The 24,867-nt window shown below is 46.8% G+C and overlaps 1 protein-coding gene and 1 long non-coding RNA gene across 2 annotated transcripts; both read right to left on the bottom strand.

The window, feature by feature from the left end:
* Nucleotides 1-4,223: 4,223 nt before the first annotated feature.
* Nucleotides 4,224-24,493, bottom strand: LOC122729555. Its single transcript, XR_006353335.1, has 3 exons — nt 24,307-24,493; nt 8,037-8,372; nt 4,224-4,999 (listed from the first exon to the last, which is right to left on the bottom strand). It is a non-coding gene; the product is annotated as an uncharacterized LOC122729555 (long non-coding RNA).
* Nucleotides 17,859-18,413, bottom strand: ASCL4 (achaete-scute family bHLH transcription factor 4). The gene has a single exon (XM_043968500.1). It carries the CDS (start codon nt 18,411-18,413, stop codon nt 17,859-17,861), a length of 555 nt encoding a protein of 184 aa, XP_043824435.1.
* Nucleotides 24,494-24,867: the final 374 nt, after the last annotated feature.

Below are 24,867 nucleotides of genomic sequence, written 5' to 3'. Positions count from 1 at the left end.
CAGCTGAGTTGGCCTCCTTTGAAGGACAAGGGTCTGGGTGGGTGGGCCAGGCCTGGTCTAAGGAAAAGCTTCTAACAGCTTGAACTGCTCAAATCGAGGCCCGGGAGTGGGGGTCTCAAGGTAATATAGGTAGTAAGTAGCAGAAGGCTCCCCGCTTCTGAGAAATAGTGAGCTCCCCATCACTGGAGGGATTCAAACAAAGGCTGGGTAAGGTAGGGAGGGGCGGGGTTATGCAGGTACAGGTGGAATGACTAGAGTGAGGTTCCTCGAAGCCCTGAGATTCTCTGGTGCTTGAATAAATAAATGTCATCTTGACATATGGCTTGGGATGTTTTCCTAAGGTTACCCAGGAAGGTGAGAAATGGCTTTTGAGTATTTACAGAAAAAGGGAAGTGGGACCGAGTGAGAAGCCCAGGACATACCCAATGACTTAGGTTTGCATGTAAGTCAGGTTTGCACGTCCATATGCCAGCATCAATACAGGGAATGTCTGCAATGACCCGAGTGTTATTATTTAACTTCCCACCTGCTGATGTCTTGTCTCTCCAAGGAGGGACATTAATCCAAGACTGTCAGTACAGAGCCCTGCTCTTAGCCCAAGGGGTCCCTAGTGCGAGAAGGGATCTTCAGTGGCAGTCTGGCTAAGCCCAGGGCCCCCTGCTCAGAATCATGGTTTTAGATGCATAAAATAGTACCACGAAAGAAGACAATTATATTGAAGAACAGTGATCAAAATATTTACTAAAGAAGGTTAAGGACCCCAGGTTAAAAAGCCCGGCTTGACAGAGCACTCAATCATTCATCCATGTAGCAAAGGTTAATCAAGCAAGCATTTACTAGGTTCAGAACCTTGGTGCTAGGGTGGGCAGAAGTTGGGCTGGATATTTTTGGTGGGTAAACACACCATTTGTGGTTTTCCCTTCCCCTACAATTGTTTAGTATCTACCTCTTTGAAATTTCTTAAAAATAGATCCCCTGATACTTTCAAAATTGAAAAACGAGAGTAGCTCGGTAGTGCAGTGGATAGAGTGTTGGGTCTCAAATCAGGAAGACTCATTTTCCTGAGTTCAAATCCAGCCTCAGACTAGTTGTGTGACCCTGGGCAAGTCATTTAACCTTGTTTGCCTCAGTCTCCTCAACTATAAAATGAGCTGGAGAAGGAAATGGCCAACCACCCCAGTATCTTTGCCAAGAAAACCCCAAATGGGGTCACAAAGAGTCAGACATGACTGAAAAAAAAATGACAATAACAGAGTCTAAGAGAGGGATGTGACACCGAGGCAGAATTGTAACTCTTGGATTTAGTGACAGAGTCATGAAGGGGGGGGGGTGTACTCCTGGGGTGTGGCTGCCAGGGGAGGCAACTCGAAGATTCTAGGCTGCCAAAGGCCTGCCTAGGAAAAGCAGGAAGAGGAGGAGGCTGAAGGAAGAGGGCCAGAGAAAGTGGGTAAAAGGCCACACAGCCTCTTGAAGCCCTGAGGAAGCCACCTAGGAAAAGTGCAAGTTTTACCCTCACCCTTTAAATTTTCTGCCTAAGGCAAGGTCTTGATGGCCTCACCCTAGGAACAGCCCAATACACAAAGGTTTTCATTAGCACTGAGTTAGTCAGTTGATTTAAACCCTCTAGGTTATAAAGATCTCACCACTGTGTAATGAAGAATCCTTATTTCCTCCAGGGGCTTCTGCAGCCTAGGTGAGCTATCCCTCAGTGACCTCCAGTGCTTAACAGTGTGAATGTTAGGCTTCCTCCCTGAAAGTAAAATGTTTAAGTGGGGTGATTTTGAAAGTAACGGCTTTTTTTTCCCGGGCAATGGGGTTTAAGTGATTTGCCCAGGGTCACACAGCTAGTAAGTGTCAAGTGTCTGAGGCTGGATTTGAATTCAGATCCTCCTGAATCCAGGGCCAGTGCTCTATCCACTGCTCCATCTAGCTGCCCCTGTGAGTAACTGCTTTTTAAAAAAAATTTTTTTAGTGAGGCAATTGGGGTTAAGTGACTTGCCCAGGGTCACACAGCTAGTAAGTGTTGAGTGTCTGAGGCTGGATTTGAACTCAGATCCTCCTGACTCCAGGGCCGGTGCTCTATCCACTGCGCCACCTAGCTGCCCCGAGTAACTGCTTTTTAATATCTATTTTTTGTACAAAGCCTGCCTACACAGTTCAGTTTAAAAAGATGAATGAAAAAATATCTATATGTGTGTATGTAGATATATCTATATCTTTATTTAAGTCTATATCTACCTATATCCATATCCATATCCATCCACCTATCCATCTATCTGTCTATGCGTCCATCCGTCCGGCCAGCCATCCACTTGTTCATCCATCCATCCATCTATGGGTCTGTCTTTCTGTCCATCCATCCGTCCATCCATCCACTTATTCATCCATCCATTGCTTACTTGGTGCCTGGTACTGGCTGCAAAGCTGTGCACTGGGGTGTTTCCGGGTCAGGAGCTGGAAGAGGCCTCAGACACCATCTCTCTGGTCCTGCCTCCCCATTTGACAAACAATAAATAACAGCCCCAATATCTGTTTTGTGAACGAGACCCAAGGTTCACACAAGTCGGCTCTGAGTTCTAGAGCTGGAAGGGTCTGTCCCAAAGCCTGTCTAGTCCAAGATCAACTTGTCCAAAGGTCACACAGAAATGACCACAGCTCTAGAGCCAAGAGGGACTTTAGTGACCATCTAGCACAACCCTTCCCCCCGTTTTACAAGGGAGGAAACTGAGTCCCAGGGAGTTTAAATAATCTTCCCGAGGTCACAGCTCTAGAGTCATAAAGGGCTTTAGAAGCCATCTAATCGGGCCAGCTAGGTGGCGCAGTGGATGAAGCACCGGCCCTGGAGTCAGGAGGACCTGAGTTCAAATCCAGCCTCAGACACTTAACACTTACTAGCTGTGTGACCCTGGGCAAGTCACTTAACCCTTATTGCCCTGCAGAAGAAGAAGAAGGAGGAGAAGGAGAAGCTGCAGCTATCTAATCCAACTCCATCGCCCCCCTTTTTACAGATTAGGAAACTGAGGCCCAAAAAGGTTAAGTCATGGTCACGTGGGTTCAGTGGCAGAGTCAGGATTTGAAGCCAGATCTTCTGTCTCCAGTTACAGCGCTCTTGCTCTACCATGCTGAGAGACCAGTGTAGACTGAGGTGGTCAGCAGCAGCTTTCAGTGTGTCTCTTGCCAGGAAGAGGCTTCAGGCAGGAATGAGTCCCCACCACCACCACAGAGAGAGGGCAGGCTGAGTCACCCAGGCGTTTCCCCAGGACCACTCAGGAGGGCCCCCTCCAAGGGTTTCCAGGGCTCCGCCATGCTTATCTTCTAAGACCCACGAGGAGCGCCCCCCATGGGAGGCAGCCCAGGACAGAGAGAACATCCATCGCCTGACTCAGAGGGTTTTGTCTCCGGTGGCCCCAGTCAGCCAGATTGGCACACGCTCCAGCATCTCTCAGCTGCAGATTCTGGCCTGCATCAGCAGGGCTCTGGCCACCCCGTGGACAGATCCCAGGCCTTCTTTGCTTGGGGTCAAAGACAGTGCTGGAGCAATGGGTGGCCAGGGGTGGACACGCGTTCCTGAGAAGGCGTCCAGGGAGACACCAGCCTGGTCCCTGGTCCCTGACGTATGCCCCTATGCCTAGCTCCATGGGGCTACCTGTTGGCTTCTGGGGGATTTAATTTCCTCTCTCCTTAGGCCCTCTCCCCTTCCCAGAATTCACCTCTATCTCCAGGGGCTGTTTTTGTGCGAGCAAAGAAGCGCAAGCGGAGGCACTATGGGGGAAGGGGAGGGAACAACTAAACAAGTTACCATAGTTGGATGTGATGGAATACTAGTGTGAACCAAGAAATCCTAAGGAGATGATTGCAGAGAAACCTGGGGAGGCTCATATGAGCTGAGGGCAGAAGGAAACGAGCAGAACCGGGGGACCTAGGACAGCTTTGAAAGCCGTGAGAACACTGCGCAAAGCACTGAGCAGCCTGGGTTCCAGAGGACCCGTGATGGGGCAGGCTGCCCACCTCCCAGCAGAGAGGAGGCGGCCTCAGGGCGCAGCAGGAGCTGGACAGCTCTGGACACGGTCGATGGGGGGATTTGTTTTGCTCAATTTCTTTTCTTTTTCAGTAAAAAAAAGGTGGGGAGGGGGGGAGATGTGGAAAGGAGAGAAAACAAATATTTGTTAAATTTTAAAATAATTTTAAAATGTTAAAAATAAAATTACATGAACTCTTCACAGGACTGTTGAAGAGAGCCAATAAGAGCATGAACATAAAGCACTTTGAAACCACAGGGCGCTCGCTTCACGGCTGTGGAGTATTATTGTTAGTGTTGCTGTTGTTGGTGGTGATGATGAATGGGGGTAAAAAGCAGTTACTTCTCCTGGGTCTGAAACAGCAAGGATGCGGTATAAGTTTAAAATAACTCTTCCCAATCTCCCCCTTCAAATTTGGCAATCCTTCCAAATCCTCATTGTTGTTCCAAGCGGCTGGTACATCTTTCAGCAGTGATATCTTGTGCCACCGGGGGCCCTGAAATAGGATGGGGGGAGGCTACCTGCATGCAGGAGAACCAGGTCCCCTCTGGGCAGGCTCCACGCTTGGGTTTCAGGCCACTCCCTTTCCGGTGCATGACATTTAGCGTAGCTCGGGCCCAGGTTGGGCTTTTCCAAGGTATAGCCACGATATTTCCAGAATGTGGAGAGTTTTGGTTTAACGGAAAGAATGTCGCATTTAGGGTCAGAAGGCCTTGAATCAAATCCCAGCCCTGTCACCACCTCCGTGACCTGAGGATAAACTGTCACCTCCCCAGACTTCCGTTTCCTCATTTATAAAAAGGAAGTGATTGTGTTGCTGCAGCTTTAGGTTGTAGGACAAGTCCTACTGAAGATTCTCAGCTCCTGAAAAGCATCGTGGTTGTACTTTTGATGAGTCCAGTGGCTGTGTCTGAGGATTGTAGACTCAGATCAGGAGTAAATAACTGGAGGAGGGAGTGACCATTCAAAATAATCAGTTCCTTTTAATAGAAAAAAAAAGGTCTTATTTATCTAATAACATACAGCTATATTTAATGGTTACTTTTTTCCTTTTTTTCAGTAAGGGGGAGGTAAAAAGAGAAAAAAGAAATATTTGTTAATTAAAAACAATTTTTAAATTTTACATATAACTGTGACTTACTCAAACAAAAGGAATTAAAAGAAATAAACCCCACTAAGTACAAATCGTGTAGTTTATCCCTAACAACTCTTCTAAACAGTGCAAATGCTTAATAAATGTGCATTCATTTATCCACTCATTCATTCATTCATTCATTCATTCATAAACTCTTTCATTGAATCATATAACATTTTAAATAACCCGGTTGTCCCTGCTATTGAAGGCAAGAGCGCCTTCCCCAACATTGGGGACCAGGTGGTCCCCACTCTACTACTTTCCAAGACCAAGTTCTCAACCTCTGCTCATGCAGCCTGGTTCCTTGCTGGACAGCTCCAAATGCCACAAAGTCCTGCTTTATGTCTAAATCGGAACCCTCCTCTCTGCTGCTTCTGTGCTTTCTCTCATTATCCGGCCTGGTCATTCCAGAAGGCCAGATAGCCCCCCCCCTTCTGCATAACACCCCTTCATATGCTTGCAGGCACCACATTCCCACTCTATATCCTCCTCCCCAAAGTAAACATCCCACATTCCTGCCTCATAGAACATGCTTTCCAGATCCATCACCATCCCAGACAACCCCATCTTGGGCGGACTTCTGCTTGCCAATGTCCCTGTGAAAGGTGGCACCTGAAAAAAACCCAAAAAGAAATGTGGCACCTGAAACCCGATACTCCAGAATGAAAGGGCTAGAGCAGGCAGGTTCGGAAGTCAGGAACACATGGAAGAAACTGGGCATCCAGCACGGGTTTGGATTCGATCCATAACTCAAACTTCCTGATTTGACTCAAGTCCTCCATTTTTTAAGTCTAGACCATCCCAGCATTCTTCACCTAAACCTCAACCATTGACAGCGCCCAACTGACTCTCAACAGCCAACCTAGACAGTTGTAGCTACTAGCTCTACTTCCTCCCAAACACCTTTGGATTGGACCTTTGATTTCATCTTTGATGCCAGTCTTAGAGAATGGCCTGGGGCACTGAGGAGTATTGACTGGGGTCACATAGTCAATGTGCCTGAGGCAAGATTGAAACGCAGGTTTTCTGGACTGTGAGGCCAACACTCCATCCATTATACTAACTCTGCCTCCTTTGGTCAGGGGAGGAGAGTAACACCTGCACACACACGCACATACATACACACTTATACGCCTATTTTTGTGTCGTGGACCTCTCTGGCAGGTTGGTGAAGCCTGCAGACACATCATCAGTCAATACACATTTATTAAGCACCTACTCTATAACACCTACTATGCTAAGCAACGGGATACAAAGAAAGTGGGGGGACGGGAGTGCTTATGGAACACACTGTCAATAAATAAAATGACAGGATCACAAAGGAAACCCAACGTGAGTGACAATAAGGATGTGATTTTTCCCTGTGAGAGTTCACAGACCCCTGAAGTCTCTCCACAGACGACTGCAGGTTGCAAACCCCTGCTACAGGAGGACTGGGTTCGATTTTCACTGCCTGGGTGACCCCGTTTCCAAGAAGCTCCTCTCTTGGGCAGCGGATGAATATCCTGTGAGACACGTGTCAGACACAAGCCAAACTTCCCAGTACAGACCGTCTTGTCCTCCTCCCTGACGCATCTGTGCTTCCAAAGATCCTTCACTCATCTTTTCCCTCAGCCACAAGATGCCCCAGGCTCTCTTCCCAGTCCTAGCCCATCTTAAGGGCTCTGCGGGGAATCAGGTGTAATTAGGTTTTTAATATCTCCCCGTTACTTGATGAGGCCTAATTGCTCTTAATTGCTCCCAGTGAAGGACATCTGCCATCTGCTCTACTTCTTTGTGAAGCTGGAAGATGCCTTTACAAGCCAGGCCGACCCCGAGTAGCGGGCTGGGGAGCTAACAGCTTCATTCCTTTAGCTTCCCCATGGACCCCCAAAGAAGAATGGTTGGGACTTTAATAACCTGGCCCCCGTTTTTAAAGTGGTCAGATACATTTTCTTCTAAATTGGAAAAAAAAAACTATTAAAGAGAGATTTCAGTAAACAGATTTCTTCGGCACCTAAGTAGTACAATGGATAGAGCACTGGGTATGGAGTCAGGAAGACCTGAGTTCAAATCCAGCCTCAGACACTTGCAAGCTATGTGACCTTGGCCAAGTCACTTGACCTCCATTTGCCTCCATTTCCTCATCTGTAAAATGGGGATAACAATAGCACATACCTCCCAGGATTGTTGTGAAGATCAAATGAGATCTTTGTAAAGAGCTTAGCACATAGCAAACATTATATATGAATTCTAGCTATTATCGCTAGAATATCAGAATAGCTGTAGCTATTAAGCAGAGATCAAACTACCACCATCTCTTCTTGGGGAAGAAGTCTTGGAGGTCTCAGGGAGCCACTTGGCCTGCTCTCCCCTCTTGCTCATGACAGCATGATAGGGAGCACAATATATGCCGATTAAATGTAACCCAGAGTTCATGCCCAATGTATTTGCATAAGCCTCTCCTCATTGGTGGAGAGAGTGATTAGTCACAGGCACAGAGAGTCAAAGAATCATTCTCTCCACCAATGGGGAGTCTTATGTAAATGACTAGGTTTGAAACCCGGGTTACACTCAGAAACCTGGGTTCTAGACTTGGTTTAGCTGCTAAGGGCTCTAAGGCTTTTGGGATTTGTGTGTGTGTGTGTGTGTGTGTGTGTGAGAGAGAGAGAGAGAGAGAGAGAAGTATATATCAGTCTATATAGAGACAGAGATTTAGATATACATATATGTATATAGATATATGTGTGTATATATAGATGATATGTATATATCCATCTTATTTAGAACCTCCTTCAAAAACCCTAATGTCATTCCACAGAAAGAATATGGCATTTGAAATCAGAAGACTGCCTGATTGTTACCTTGGTGAGCTTAAACCCCATGGGCCTCGGTTTTCTCACCTGTAAATCGAGTTCGATTGGACAGACTCTAAGGTCCCTTATGGCTCCAATCAATAAGCATTTATTAGGTGTTCACTAAATTCTAGGCACTGTGGATTAAGAAAAGAAAACAGGCTCTGCTCTCAATGAGCTTATATTCTCCTGTGTCTTGTGTATTTGAAAATCTCTCGGTTCTTTGATTCCGATCGTAGCCAGGAGCCCTGGGGACCTGCCCATTGACTCATTCACAGACCTTTGTTTTACAAGCTTTAGTAGGGTGGAGTGCGGATGAGAACAGCTGATGAGTTATCTTCACTGTCACCATCGTCTTCACTGCTTTTTGCTCCATGCCCAGTCCTGTAAAGAGAATTGCCTACTCTAAGTAAAAATTTGTGCCAGGAGAATAACAAACCTTGTGCGGTTTCTCTCTGTCTCTCTGTCTCTGTCTCTGTCTCTCTGTCTGTCTCTCTCCCCCTCTCCCTCTCTCTCCCTCTCCCTCTTTCTCCCTCTCTCTTCCTTTCTCTCTTTCTCTCTCTCTGTCTTTCTCTCTCTCTTTTTCTCCAACCCCACCCCTGCCCCCTTTGAACTCCTTTAGCCTTTATTGTCTGTGACACTCATTTGCTACTTAGACCACTAACAATAACACTAATAATAATAATGCATTTCCCACTAAGTCATGATAACAATAACTAGCATTTACGTAGATTCATAACATGATCCCCTTAAACACGGGATGCATTCTCCCACAAATGTACGTGACCTCAATGGCACAAACTTAGACTTTGATGATGGAGTACACATGGAGGGAACACATGTGACCAAGGTAACTCACTCCTCCAGTACCACTACAGCACCTCGGTGGTCTTGTTCTTCCCATGCTGTACTCACAGGGCTCTCCTGTGGGGTTAGCATCTCTCTGGGGAAGGTATCTAAGATAGGTTCCTTAGATATGCTCCCTTCCACAGGGCCATGCCAGGGCTAGCTCTCATTTACACCTTGGAAACTGGAAAACTCTACAAATCAACACTTGACTGTCTAATTGATCATCTAGACTTAGGAAAGTGATGGGAAAGAAACTAATAATGTAAATTAAATGTAAAAGTGTGTCGTGTTTACTTCTCCCCCACCCCTGCCACGAGAGATGGTTGTTAAACATTTACCAGTGCCCCTGCTATACCCCTACTCTTTGTCAGGGGTGCCCAAGCTAAGGCAAGAAGGTTCCCTGGAGGAAGAAGGGGTGAGGTCCTTTCTGCCAAGCCTCAGAAGGGAAGTACCCTGGTAGGGGAATGAGTGGGGAATGGGGCCCTAAAGTGATGGAAAGCCAGGGGTTGGGGGAGGGATGAGGTGACATGGCTGGCACTGCAATGAGAGGCAATCCCCTGGGAACAGAAAATCTTGCCCCTTAAAATGTTGGCATCTGTGACCCAGCCCCAATCACTCTATCCTAATTCTTCTGTTTTTCCATGACTGCTCATGTATAACTTATTTTCAATTGCTTGAGTTCTTGTGGGTGGGGGGTGGGAATGGAGGGGGGAAGAGAAATTGGAACACAAAGTTTAAAAAAAAATTGATGTTAAAATTTTGTTTTTACATATATTTTGGAAAATAAAATTCTATTCAAAATTTTAAAAAAATAAAAAATAAAAGCTAAAAAAAAGGAATTGCACACGCACACAAAAAGACACTAAATCAGAACTGGAAGAAACTTTACAATAGAAATTCAATGCTGGGAGGAGTTTTAGCTGGGAAAGGACCAAAGAGCAATCACTAGAACAGCTAAATCCCTCCACAGGTCAGCCCTGGGGGTATCCTCATTCATCCTAAGAGTCTCTTCCCAAATGGATCAGTAAACAGACTTTCTCCATTTGCAGATTATCAGTGTCCCAGAGTCTCTCTTGCCACTCATCTCTGCCTTCGTCTTCATTAACCTTTTTTAAAATTTCCACCTCATGAATTACAAAATTGATTTGAGGGAATACTTCCCCCTCCCTGCCCTGGGCCCCAAAATTCCTAGGCATGCACTCTGTGGACGATTGAGCTATTGAGCTATTGATTGAGCTATCCCCTGTAGCTGGGGAGAGCTGATCTGTAGGAATTCCTTCAGTCCCCTTTATGCTCCATTAGTAAGCTTTCTTTGTTATCAGTTTTTCAAGTGACAGAAAGTTATCAGGGAAAAGAGAAATTCTTTCAGGGTGTGCCTTCCTCCCTCCCCCCGCCCAACGCCCCCCCCCCCACCTCATCGCCTGCTTCAAATGTATAAACTAGTTGGGATGGTTTTGCTGTCTGAATACACTTCCTTCTGTGGTCTCTGCGGTTTCATTCTGGCCACGGTTAATGACAATGAGTAATGTAACATGAAAAGGCCGTTGACAGGTCTTTACCAAAGGACCCAGTTAAATTGCAGCTTGAGGATTAAAAAACAATCTCACCACCCAGAAGAGCCTGAAACTTTCTTAAGAGACCCACAGTGATAATAATCAAAGAGCTGGAAACCATTCTATAATTTAATGGACAAATAGGAGAACTAAAAAGCAATTGTGAGCATTTCTCCTCCCTCTTCCCATGCGCCCCCTCCCCCAGCGGTTTGAAAGATGAAAGCTAACTGATGCATTTGGCTCTGGGGCCATTGATAAAGTCAGGGTACTTGCCCAAAGAAAGCATAATTGCTCCACAGAGAGGGGCTTCTGGGGTCCACATTTTTGTCAGAATTTGCATTCCCTGGGTGATAAATGGGATCACGACCTTTCTTTGCCAGCCTGACAATGATATATTTTAGTGATGTGTATGCGTGTGTGTGTGTGTGTGTGTGTGTGTGTGTGTGCGCGCGCGCGAGTGTGTGTAATCCAACCTTTTTTCTAGACAGTACCAGCTTAGAAAACCTGAGCCCTCTGTTGGCTTGCTTGGCTAGATCTGAGAACTGCTAACCCAGAACATGAACTTCTTCCTCAGTCTGGTGGGGCAGCTGAGGCTTATAACAATGTGGATAAGGGGGGCAGCTAGGTGGTGCAGTGGATAAAGCACTGGCCTTGGATTCAGGAGGACCTGTGTTCAAATCCAGCCTCAGACACTTGACACTTAATAGCTGTGGGACCCTGGGCAAGTCACTTAACCCCCATTGCCCTACAAAACAACAACAAAAAAACCAAAACAATGTGGATAAGGATGAAATCTGAGTCCTCAGGACTGACAATAGAAGGGCAATAGAACAGATAGCCCTGCTGGGACAAAGTAGAGTCCATCACTCTCAGGTATGGTCTTTCCAGATCCTAAATTCTAAATTATGGTTGAATAAGGATGTCTCTATGGTATGTGATAAAAAGGTTGAGGATGTCACATTGTATTATGTTCATAATACAATGAAGATAGGAGGCAGCTAGGTGGTGCAGTGGATAAAGCACTGGCCCTGGATTTAGGAGGACCTGAGTTCAAATTGGGCCTCAGACCCTTGACACTTACTAGCTGTGTGACCCTGGGCAAGTCACTTAACCCTCGCTGCCCCACCAAAAAAGAAAAAAAGTAAAAAAACAGAATGAGGATGGGGGAGTGAGGGAGAGTGATAAAAGAAAAAAGAAATGGGGGCAGCTAGGTGGCGCAGTGAATAAAGCATCAGCCTTGGATTCAGGAGGACCTGAGTTCAAATCCGACCTCAAACACTTGAAACACTAGCTGTGTGACTCTGGGCAAGTCACTAAACCCCAACTGCCTCAAAAAAAAAAAAAAGTAGAGATTCACTGTTGCATACAATCCCAATCCTATTTTTTTCTGTTGTTGGTTTTGTTTTATTTTATTGTTTTTTCTCTTGGTATAAGGAAATATTTGTCTTTGTAGATATTTGTCAGGTTTATAACAATTAAAAAGAAAAAAATTAAAATGACAATGAATTTTAAAAGGATCAGGGAAGAAATAAATATTCAGGGAGAGATTGATAATTAGATAGAAAGTAGGGAAAATTAAGGGGTCAAACCGCTGGAGAAAGCAGGAGGGAATAGGACCAAAATCACAGATCAAGGGAATGGTCTTGGCAAGAAGAATTGCCTCATTTTTTTTTTTTTTGCACGGGGCAATGGGGGTTAAGTGACTTGCCCAGGGTCACATACTAGTAAGTGTTAAGTGTCTGAGGCTGGATTTGAACTCAGGTACTCCTGAATCCAGGGCCAGCACTTTAACCACTGCGCCATCTAGCTGCCCCCAAGAATTGCCTCATTATTGGAGGGAAGATGGAGCTGGGGGATGGTGAAAAGGGGGTTTCGAGATGAGGAGGAGAGAAAAAGAGGAGCTCATGATAAATGACCTCAGTTAGTTCAAGCCCTCACCTGAGAAGGCCGTGAAGGGGGTGTGAGAGGGTAGAGGAAGAAGCAGCTTCTGTGAGGTGTGGAAAAGGGGGGGGGGGCGAATTAAAAGGATTTCCTTCCTGTACTGAGGGGCCAGTTGAGAATAAATATAATTAATTTGTCATGTACAAAGAAAGACAGCGGAGGTTCTGGAGGACCCATTTAAATGTATAAGGGTACCTTCAAGTTACATTCAATCAATGGCGGAGCCTGGCCCAGAGAGTCCCGCTATGACAAAACACCTCCTTCCTTCTTTACAGAGGTCAGACACTCTAGGTGTGGAACACTGCATCCACGGAGATGGCGGTTAGATTAGCTGACCAACCTTCTTTTTTTCTCTTTCTTTTTGATACTCTGTTACAAGGGGCGACTCTCTGGGTGGGAGGACGGGGGACAGTTTGGGAAATGAAGGTAATATGAAAACAAAAGATATCAATAGAAAATTCCAAAAGATTTACAGTGTTCTTTTTTAGATGATGTGTTTGCTATGGCTCATGATAAAGGATGGGCTGAAGAAAGAGAGAGAGGGAGATGTAAATTTACAGAGTTGGGAGCAAACCAACCAGAAAGGAAAGATAAAGACTTCTCTAAAATGATGGTACAGATTGAAAGGAAAACAGGGGAGTAAAAGAAAAGAAAGGTCACAAAGAATTCCACTCTCCCCCATTGCTCCCTGAAATGTCTTTGTATTTATTAACTTTGGATATTTTTTGTATTTGCTTCATTCTCCCCACTCCCCAAGTTGAATGTAAACTCCTTGAGGGCAGGGATGGCTTCATTTTTGTCTTTGTGTCTCCACAGCCTAGCACAGGGACTGGACTATAATATTGTTCAGTCGTCTCAGTCATGTCCAACTCTTTGTGACCCCATCTTGGGGTTTTCTTGAAAGAGATACTAGAGTGGTTCACCATTTCCTTCTCCAGCTCATTTTACAAATAAGGAAACTGAAGCAAACAGGGTTAAGGGAGTTATACAGCTAGCAAGTATCTGAGGCTGGATTTGAACTCAGGTCTTCCTGACCCCAGTCCCAGTGATCTAAAAACTGTGGCATCCAACTGCCTATTTCATACTGAATGTTTATGATTACTTTTCCCTTTTCAGAGTTCCCAGAGGGGCACAGTAATGAAAGCAACAGATTTGGAGTCACAGAAAGTGTAGCCCTGAAGGAAGGAAGGTAGCATAGTGAGTAAGGTGTTAGGCCTGGGTTCAAATCTTTCCTCACACACTTACTAGCTATGTAACTCTAGCTAAGCTACTTGACCTCAGTTTCTTGATATATAAAATCGGAATAATAATAGCTTACAGAGTTGTCAAGATTAAATGAGACAACATTTGTGAAGTGCTTCGCAAACCTTAATGTTAGCTATTATGAACACAGCAGGGCTACTTGCTAGCTGTGGGTCCATGCTTATCTGTGCTTCAGTAAAACGAGGGGATTGAAGTAGATGTCAACGGTCTCAGAGGCCCCTTCTGGCTTTGGCTCTATGACTGTAGGGAGCATCTTTTCCTGACTCCAGGCCTGGCAAAGCTTTCTCTAGCGTTTGGGGGCTGCAAAGTATCAGAGCTAGGTCTCCTGACTCCTAGGCAGGTTCCCTTCCACAACACTGCCAGTTCATCCTCCGGGCCTGCAGAGCTCCCAGGAAAACAGCTCTTTCCCCACTTTTCTGCCTAAAAGAGGGCTCACTACCGGTAAAAAAGGAAACCTGCACACTTTAATATTTCATTCTCTCACTGAGAGCCATCAGGAGGGCCTCCGGAGACTGTGTGAGTGATTTTCCCCCTCCTCTTTAAAGAAAAGTTATATCGATTAGACCTAAGAGCTCATTTAAAAAAAAAGATTCCCCCAAAGTGCTTCTCATGGTCACGACCTTGTCCTGAATATAGAGTCTGGGCTCGTTACCAAAACGAAGCAACATTCAGAACTCTCCAGATACTCCGGGATCCCCTCCTCCCAGACAGCAAGATAACACAGGCATCCTCCCCATTTGCTTTTAATTAGTAAATATAACACACATACACAGGCTTTGGTCATTTGACCTCCCCCTTTAGGGGAGTAACATCCTCCCTGGAGAAAGAAACAGGATATGTAAGGGGGCTGGGGAAGGATGGGACTGAATCTATCCAAGGAAAACAAAAATAATTTTGTGTGTGTGTGTGTGTGTGTGTGTGTGTGTGTGTGTGTGTGTGTGTGTATATATATATATATATATATAGTCATGTATCATCACATCATCAATATTATAATTTGAGCAAAGACCTTCTGCTCTTAAGTAAAAAGGGAACCTTTGGCCCACAATCCTTATGGGATGCTTGTTGAAAATCAGCAGCTACCCCAAATGGTGGGAGCCATCATAGCCCTGCTTGTGATTAGTCTATTAATCAGCAGGCACTTATTAAGCACCTACTGTGTACTAGGCACCGGAGATAGAAGACACAAGGCAGTAGTGAATGCAGGAAGTGTATGGTGTGATGTGAAGTCAGTGTTCCACTCTCCCCTCCTCTGAACTTCAAGGCCACATACTCAGGATCACAGACTGAAAGGTGGAAGGGATCTCTGAGGGCACCTAGTCCAGTCCCGTCCTTTCACAGAGGAGGAGACGGAGACCCAGAGAGTTGAAGGGACCGCCCAAGGTCACACAGATCATGTCAAAGCCAACAGCTGAAAACCAAGGGCCTCCTACTCTAAATCCAGGGAGCTTTCCACTATGCCATGGTATAGTGCCCGACACCCCCTAGGCACTGAACAAGTACTAGATGACTGACTGACTGACAGCCACGGCAATTTGCTGGCACCTATTAAGATGCCTCATACTACCTATGTCATCCTAGCTTCAAATCCTTCCTCCGAAGCTAACCACCTGTCACCTTAGGCAAGTCACTTTTCCTCTCAGTCTCAATTTCCTCATCTGTAAAATTAGGGGATTAGCCCAGATGGGCTCTGAGGACCCTACCACCTCCAGATTTAAAATCCTTTGCTCTCTCCTCTGCTGCAGATAGCAGCCACGCTATAATTCAGTAATATAGTCTTTGACAGAGGCTGTTGCCCCCATATTTGTCATCCTGTGAATATGAGCTTCTAAGTATTTAGCTAGTCTGGTTTTGCTATAACTATATGCATATCAGTGGTGAAATATGTCCATCATCAAAGAGCCCTGACTGAATACTCTCATTCCACTGTTTCTCTCTCCTTCTCTCTTTCTATCTTCTCCCCCCACCTCTCTCCCTCCCTCCCTCTCTCTCTCTCCCATCTTCCTTTGCTTGCCATCTCTTTTTCCTTCCTCCCTCTTTCTCTCTCGTCCTCTCCCCCCCCTCCCCCGCCATCAGTCTCTCTCTCTCTCTCTCTCTCTGAAGCAATTGGGGTTAAGTGATTTGCCCAGGGTCACACAGCTAGTACATGTCAGGTGTCTGAGGTCGGATTTGAACTCAGGTCCTCCTGACTCCAGGGCTGGTACTCTATCCACTTCGCCACCTAGCTGCCCCTCCCCCATCTCTCTTTTCCTCTTACTCTCCCTCCCTTCCTCCTTTCCTTCCTCCTTCTCCACTCTGTCTCTCTCTGAGTCTTTCTCTCATACCTGCTTTACCCCACCCACAATTAGGTATTAGCCTGTTCCCCTGATCAGGTATTCTGATACCTGAGAAAAACAGCCTATGGAGAAGAAAACTGTAACCACCTTGGCTCTCTGTGAGACCCCATCATAGAACTACAAAGAATCACTGATGTTATGGAAGTGTCAGGAGACAAAGCTGGAGGTGGAAAATTGACTTCCATTCCTCAGTAGAAACTGACATAGCAGCTGGAGGATTGAGAGCTGGGAGGGGACCCTAGAGGTCACTTGGTGCACGGTGTCTTCCCCCTTTTTTGGGTCCTGGACCCCTGTGGCTTTCGGCTTGCTGAAGTCTCTGGACCCTTTCTCAGAACTGCGTTTTTAAATTCATTAAACAAAATACACAGGATCACAAAGGAAACCAGGTCTGATGAAATGTGGTTATCATTTTTTTTAAAGTTCTCGTACTGGGGCAGTTGGGTGGCTCAGTGAATAGAGCACTGACTTTGGAGTCAGGAGGACCTGAGTTCAAATCCAGATTCAGACACTGGACACTTACTAGCTTTGTGATCCTGGGCAAGTCACTTAACCACGACTGCCTCACAAAAAAAACCCCCCAAAAACCATTTTTTAAAAGTTCACAGCCCCCCAGGTACCTCTGTTCTATTCCAACCCTCTCCTTGAACAGATTCAAAGACCCTTCACTGAACCTCAGGGCCCCTCACTAAAAAGACACCCAGTTAATAAGTAGCACCACAAGGACTTTCTTTCTACAGTACCCAGCTGCCTCCAGTTGGCTGTTCTCTCAGCCCTAACATCTCAGCTGCTCATTTTATGTAAGAAACAGTGGATAATTGCACTGTATCTTCCTGATAGGAGGAACTTGGAAATATGTCCTCTCCTCTCCCTTCCCCTGCTGCTCTGTATCCACCAAACCCTTCCTTCTATTCCCCAGCACTGCACAACCATCAAAAAGTCACATCCAATTATCTCCAGTGGGTTACCATGGGGCAACTTTTAATTTAATCAAAAGTTAGCTGGAGAGGGAGAGAAAGTGAGAGGAGAATGAGAAAAAAGAACACCTCCCCAGAGAAAGGGGAGGGCAGGGAGTGATAAAGAGAGGTGGAGGGAAGGGAATTTCCAAATGCATTTTGATTTTCTCCCCCCCCCCCCCCCCCGTGTTCAAACATCCCATCCCCCAATGAGATCGTTAATATTTTAAGATGGTTTATTTCCTGTTCAATGCTGCAAAATTCCCAAGGGCCCAACATTTCACCAAGCAGGATCCTGACAGGCACCTTGTAGAAAGACTCCCCACCCAGCTCATCAACAGCATTTCTCCAGTGCCTGCCCTGGGCTGTCAGCTTTGGGTCACAGGCCCAGAAGACAATGAGTCCGTTAGAGTTCTAACCCAATTCACACAGAGAAGAGTTCAGGCAGGCTTTTCCTTTTAAGGATTTTCATTGTCCATCCATTGTTCAACACCTCTCTCTCTAATTTATCATCATCTCTTACAGATGCAAATTCCAGGCGTTCACTTCTTTAAAGTGTCTAGAAAAGGGCTGGATTCTGTTGGCAGCCTGTCTTTTTCCCTTTCCTTCTCTGTTTTCCAACCCTCCTCTCCCACCCCCTGCCATCCCAGGGAGGGGCGCTAAGTTAACAGGAATGTACCTGCTTTCTTACCCCCATGCTTTTCAGAGAAAGATGGATGTATAGGAAAAGACATTACTTTAAAAGTCCCTTTTAGTTGCTGGCATATCATTGTTTAAGGGGGGAAACGTCTTAGAGCAAAAGAACAAAAATACCTTTTTTTTTTCCCCCACTGAAGCAGTCATTTCTTTTTTCCTCTTGACCTGAAGGAGAAACATCACCAAAATGAAAACTCCCTGGATGGGACTTTGACAAACAGGTAGGAAAACATTGAAACCGGTCCAGAAAGCAATGCCCTTCCCCCAAGGCGCTGCTTCCTAGCTGCAAACGTCCTCACACTCGCTGTATGGAGATGGGGCTGAAGAGGCCTTGGATTCTCCATCACTGTTGCACTCTGGCCTCGGGTCAGCGCCGGACGAGGCTGGGCTCTCTTTGGCCTTACTGCATGCACCTACGGAATGACAGTCGAGGAGATCCTGGAGATGTTTAATGTAGGTGATGGCCGCCCGGAGGGTCTCCACTTTGCTGAGCCGCTTCTCCACCAGCTCCCGGGGCAGGTGGGCCCGGAGGCGAGCGTACCCCTCATTCACGCAGCGCACCCGCTGCCTCTCCCGCTCATTCCGTTTCTGGATGAAGGGTGGTTCGAAGGCACAGTCTAACACTCCGAGCCGGCCGGGCAGAGGGAAGCAGGAGAATCTTCCTGAGCAGCCCCTGTAGTAGGCCTGGTCCCAGTAAGCACTGTCTAGGTGGAAAGAGACACGGAAAGGTTCTCCCAAGGACAATCGGCTACAACTCCCTGGTGAGCTCATGGATGTGGCTGAAAGGTGGCAGGGGAGTCTTCTCAGGGCACCAGCAGACTTATTGCCCTCCATTATCAGCTGAAAAAGTGAGTCACCAAAGGGACCGCTCGCTTTCCAAGCAGGAGTGAATGTTCTCTGGAGGGAACTAAATTAAGACCACTGCTCCCTAGTCTGTCTTGGGTGAAGATCTGGGGTCCAGATAGGAATCAGCAAACTCAGGTTCCCATGGAGGTTTCAAGGCAATTTTCCATGACTTAACAAGTTCACTGTACTCTGAGGTCTTTATATAAGGAGCTGAGCTGAGTTGGTAGGCAAGGTTTTCAGGGCCACTAATCCATGCTTTAAGCCCACCTTTCCACCCCCCACTCTGATCTTCTTATTTCAAAAGATAACAAAGGGTCCCCAACATTCTGTCCGTTAGCCTGGAAATGCCGGCTCACACCCAACACAAAGTAAGCTTCCCAAGCTACCAATGCTTTTCAATTATTCTAATCCACTGAGTCGAGGTCTTCGGGAGATGAGTAGCTTGCAAAGTGCACAGGAATGTTCGGGGTTTGGGCGAGCCCCGCCCAGGAACCCGAGGATCTGCTGTCAGGCCGAGAAAAGAGTTCACCCGAGGCTTTTCTCCTTGGAAATCCAAACCCAACTGGAGCCTTTGTGGTTTCGGGTGTGCGGGGCTGAGGGGAAGAGCTCTCAGACTGTTTGCAAACTTAAAACTCGCTCTTTCATTCCCAGGGAGGTGGAGGGGGGGATCATCAAAGGAAAGAGTGCTCTCTTGTGGTTATAAGGTGTGTCGGAGCCAGGAGGACCCCAGGGGAAAGGAGAGCCCAAGGCCTCCCCGCCAACCTCCAAATCCAGGTTCAATTTGTCCAATTTAAAGGGGACAGGAAGACAGGTTTTAACACTGATTATTCCCAATCAGTCAGGTTTAAAGGGAAAACGATTTCTTCCTTTCTTTCTTTTTTAGTTCCGACTTTGTATAAGCATTCCCTTCCTTTTCTTCCAAACATATTGTCAATTCAGGAAGGAAGGAAGGTAGGGAGGGAGGGAGGAAGGAAGGAAGGAAGGAAGGAAGGAAGGAAGGAAGGAAGGAAGGAAGGAAGGAAGGAAGGAAGGAAGGAAGGAAGGAAGGAAGGAAGGAAGGAAGGAAGGAAAGGAGGGAGGGAGGGAGGGAGGAAGGGAGGGAGGGAAGGAGGGAGGGAGGGAGGAAGGAAGGAAGGAAAGAAGGAAGGAAAGAAGGAAGGAAGGAAGGAAGGAAGGAAGGAAGGAAGGAAGGAAGGAAGGAAGGAAGGAAGGAAGGAAGGAAGGAAGGAAAGGAGGGAGGGAGGAAGGGAGGGAGGGAAGGAGGGAGGGAGGGAGGAAGGAAAGAAGGAAGGAAGGAAGGAAGGAAGGAAGGAAGGAAGGAAGGAAGGAAGGAAGGAAGGAAGGAAGGAAGGAAGGAAGGGAGGAAGGGAGGGAGGAAGGAAGGGAGGGAGGGAGGGAGGCAAAGAGAGGGAGAGAGAGAGAGAGAGAGAGAGAGAGAGAGAGAGAGAGAGAGAGAGAGAGAGAGAAGGAAAGAAACATGTACAGCTCAAGTCCCTGTAAGATTCTAAAGTTTTCTGAGGATGTCACTGCTATGTTTTCAGCGAGATTTTTGAGTCAGACCGGGGGTTGAACCTGGGCTCTGTCATTACCACCTGTGTGACCTTAAGCAAATCACTCAACCTAACTTGGCCTTCACTTTCCTTTATCAGTAAAATGAGCACTATGAGTTAAATGACTCTCTAGACTTAGAAGAAAGGAAGAAAGATGAGTGAAAGAAAGAGAAAATGAAAGAGAAAAAGAGAATTAGATGAAAGAGAACAAGAGAGAAAGGTGAAGCAGAAAAAAGGAAAGAGAAAATGAGAGAGGAAAGAAAGTGGGGGAGTGGAGGGAAAACCATCAAAAGGCCCCACAGTAACAAATCCCGCCAGACATTTCTGCCGGTGCTTACTGTAAACACCCCTAAGTGCAGTTTCCCGACCTCCTGTAATCCCACCCAGAATCCAAGGACCCCGTCCTTCCATAGAGCACAGGGAGCTATTTCCTTTCTTTTCAATGTTTAAAAACACACACACACACACACAATTTATTTCCCCCTTGGGGGTGAAAATGCTCTACTTAAAAGGCCGGGAGTCCCAGTTCCAGGGAGAAGCAAGGCTGACTTTGAAGAGCTGACTTTTTGCCACACAACCCAAAATGACTAATTAGTCCATTGGTGTAATCGGAGGTCTTTGAAGATGAAAGTCCTCTAAAGCCTAATCGTATCATCAGTGTGTGTGTGTGTGTGTGTGTTCTACACTTATCAAAAATTTTCAACTTTACAAATCTAAGAAAAAAACTAGTGGGGGCCACACAGACCTTCTGCTTGTAGATTACATTCATGGTGTGGCCCCAACACGCTCCTGCTCATGTCCTGTATTTATTTCATTGCTTACTCTCCAGGATCTGCCTGAAGCTGCTGAAAAATACTTCCATAAAGGTGAATGAAAGGGAAATAATTATCCCTTTCAGTTGCAGGTTAGTCACCTTTTAATGATCTAACTTACCCTGAGATTTGTCCCAGCAAACATGAGGACGGTGAAGTCTAAGGGAGAGGCACAGGACCACAGGGCCACCAATTGGGATCTAGAAAGTCATTTGACCCAAAGGGTTTATTTTACAGATAAGGAAAATGAAGGTCATTAGACTGAGTGATTTGCCTGAGTTTACACAGGGGGTAATGACTGAGTCCACATTTGATCAATCCCAGGTCCTCCGACTTAAAAATCTCCCTGAAAACAGAGCAGTGGCATCCTCAGCATCTTACAGGGCCTTGCGCTTCACAGCCCTCTGCCTGGTTTCCAGGGCCAGCATCTCTCTGCTCTAAGCAGCACCCGGATTATACGTTGCAGAGAAGGGGCTACCCTTCATCTTCAGCAGAGGGAGTTTTCTTATTCAGAAGCTCTCTACACCAGAAGTGTTAAACAGCAGATTAAAATGTAAATTGGGAATATTTCTTTTTTAATTAGGGGATAAGAATTGGAAATCAAAGGAAGGCCCATCCATTGGGGAATGGCTAAACAAGCTGTGGTATATGATGGTAATAGAATGTTATTGTGCTATAAGAAATGACAAGCAAGATGATTTCAGAAAGGCCTGGAAAGACTCATATGAACTGATGTATAGTAAAGTGAGCAGAACCAAGAGAACATGGTGTTGCAGAGACAGCAATACTGTTTGATGAAGAACTGTTCTCAACAATACAATGATCCAAGACAATCCCAAAGGACTATTGATGAAACATAATATCCATCTCCAAAGAAAGAACTGATATTGATGGAACATAGACTGAAGCATGCTATTTTTTCACTTTCATTTTTTTTAATTGAAGTTTTCTTGTAAAAAAATGACTAATACGGTATTAGTTTTACATAACCAAATTAGGGGGAGGAAGGAAGGGGAAGAATTTAGAACTCAGAATTTAAGAAAAAAGAATGTTAAAATTGTTTTCACATGTAATTAGAAAAAATATTTTAAAAATAAATACTTAAAATATTTTGATTAAAAATATAAGATAAAGTGGGGCAGCTAGGTATCGAAATGGATAGAGCACTGGCCCTGGAGTCAGGAGTACCTGAGTTCAGGTCCGGCCTCAGACACTTAACACTTACTAGCTGTGTGACCCTGGGCAAGTCACTTAACTCCAATTGCCTCACTAAAAATTAAAAAAAAATTTTTTTTAAATATAAGATAAAGCAAATGAAATTATAGGGTCAGCTCCTATCCTTGGCCTTCCTAGCAGCTCACGATCTTTTAATGTTAGCTTTTTCCTTCCTATTCTTTTACCTTGTTTGTGTTCAGTTTCCCATCCCTGGCAGCCCCCTAGAAGAAAGCCCTCTATGACACAGAGGCGTCCAGAAGTAGATGGCCAGAGAGCTTCTGTCCCTGGAAGTCCATGTTCCCTCTTGGCTTTCCTTCCAGCTGCTGGGTTGCACCTTCTGTTTCCTTAATGAGGTCCTGCTGCCTGAGCAGGGGTTTTCTCATTGATCTGTCCTTAGACCTCTTCTGTGTGTTTGTGTGCATAAGTATATGTATATATACACACCCATTCATACATACTTTCTTAGAGATATCATCAGCTTCTGCGGATTGTAAGCTCCCTGAGGGCAGGGACTGCTTGTCTGGGTTCCCCCAGCTCCCAGCACATTGCCTTGTACGTAGTAGCCTCTGAATAAATGGTTGTTCAAGTTTTGGAGTGGGCTCAGCAGTGCAGGACCCCCAGTGCTCACCGCTCTCCCAAGCTCCAAAGGTCATGCATAGTCAGCCGCCTGCCTGTCCCAGCAGCATCTCAACCTCAACAAGTTAAAGCCAGAAGTCATCGTCTACCCCTCCAACACCCGGTCGCTGAGGTCTACTAGGCCAGAGTCCACCTCGACTCTTCCGCCCTCTCACCCCCAAGTCTTTCATCCTTTCCTCTTCTTCCTTGTTCCACATGATCCCACACTAATGAAGACCTCCATTCCTTGTCTGGAGCAAGCCCCGCCTTGCTTCCTTTCCCTTCCCTTCCCAATCCATCCATGGTCCACCCTGCCGTCAGACTCCTCTTCCTATGGCCAAGGCCAAGCCCCTGCCTCCAAACCTGCTCACAGGGAAAGAACAGCCTCTGTGGCCAGGCATCAGATCTTCTCCACCGCCACTGCTGGATTCCCCATGCCCGAGGGCATATCCTCCTCCACACTGAGCCCCTGAGTGTCCCCTCCCTGCCAGGGAAAACCCTCCTGCATCTAGGTTTGGATGCTGGCTCTGCCAGTCACCGCCCCGTGTGAACTGAAGCATTCTGGGTATCCGTTTTGTCTTCTAAGACCCATTCTGGCTCCCAAGTGTCCATCCCAGGAAGCCCCTCCTGGCTGGCAGTCTTTCTCTCCTCTGATTACCTCGTACACACTTCTCTGCTTACAAGTTGTAACCCCAGCCCAGCCCCAGTAGGATGTCCACTGCCCCAGGGCAGGGCTGCTTCTCAGCTACAGCAATACAGAGCCACTACAGGGTAGGCATCATAGAACCCACGTTACAGATGTGTAAACTGAGGCTCAGAGAGGCCAGATTTGACCCGAGGTCCTCCTGACTCAAGAACATCTACCAAGTCGTATTACCAACGTGTGTGTGTGTGTGTGTGTGTGTGTGTGTGTGTGGTTACACTCCAAAACTCAGGTCCTCCTGAATCCAGGGCCAGTGCTTTATCCACTGCGCCACCTAGCCGCCCCACCAACTTTTACTTTAATAAGACATGTAACAATAATAATTATACCACCCAATATCATAAGAGGGTAAATAAGCACCTTCTGCCTTTGGCTACTTCTAGTCTCCGGGCCCATTAACTACTGAGGCACATAGAGGTGAAGGGACAGACGGGAGTCTGGATTCACGTCCAGGTTCTCTAACTCAAAAGGTACCATCCTGTGTTCTAGCATTCCCTGTTCTAAGTGCCCGCCCAGCCCTGATATTTCCTGTTTAAGGTTCCCCGCCACACCCTGGATCTGACATCCTGTTCTAAGATCCCTCCCAGCTCTGACACTCTGTGTTCTAAGGGCCATTCCAGCTCTGACACTCTGTATTCTAAGATTCCTCCCAGCTCTGACATCACCTGTTCTATGCTCTCTATCAGATCTGACATTCCCCGTTCTCAGGCCCCTCTTAGCCTTGACATTTCCTGTTATAAGACCCCCTCCAAGCTCTGATTTTCACTGTTTAAGGTTCCCTGCCACACCCCGGCTCTGACATCCTGTTCCAAAGTTCTTCCTAGCTTTGACATTTCCAGTTCTAGACTCTAACGTCCCTCGCGTCTGGCACACCACACACGTGGTCTTGCAGGCGCTCAAATGTACATTGCGCATGATGGGGGCGCTCAGGCTAACTTAATTGCACTGCAGGAGGAGGGAGCAAGCGGCGCTACCGACGAACCAACCATTTCAAGTTCCCGATCCTTTACACCCGCCTCCGTCGCTTAGCAACCGTGGTTCGATGACTCGGTGCTCGATTCCTCCATGCAGTCTCTCCTTCCCCCGAGGTCCCTGCCTCGCGCCGCTCCCCCAGGGGGCCCTTCGGTGCGCACGCGCAGAAAAGGGTTGAAGGGGGCGGTAGAGAGTAGAACGGCCGTTTGGGGGTGGGGGGGGGAACTGTGGGAGGGGGTGAGAGGGAGGTGTGAGAGAAGCACAAACGGAGGAGGCGGTGGCAGAAAGGCGCTTTGGCGGGTGCGGCCCGAGGGGAGGGTAGAGGTGGGGAGGGGGGGGGGGGTCCTTGGGACGAGAGGTGTCGGGTTCACGGGGGGAAGGGGAGGTGCAAGGTCTCTTCGGGTTGGGGGAAGGGCGGCACCTGGTGCGCGTGCGCACGCAGGCTGGGAGGCGATGTAGTGAGGGGGAGGGGTTTTCACTAGCGGTTCGCAGTCGGGGAACAAAGCGGAACTGGTTCTCGCGCGCCTCCCCTGCCGCTCGTCTGCGCGTGCGCGGCGGGTGGGCCGGGCGCGGGA

This window comes from Dromiciops gliroides, chromosome 5 (genome assembly GCF_019393635.1).
Source record: "Dromiciops gliroides isolate mDroGli1 chromosome 5, mDroGli1.pri, whole genome shotgun sequence".
Lineage (NCBI taxonomy): Eukaryota > Metazoa > Chordata > Mammalia > Microbiotheria > Microbiotheriidae > Dromiciops > Dromiciops gliroides.
This window is presented reverse-complemented; position numbering and strand designations above follow the sequence as displayed.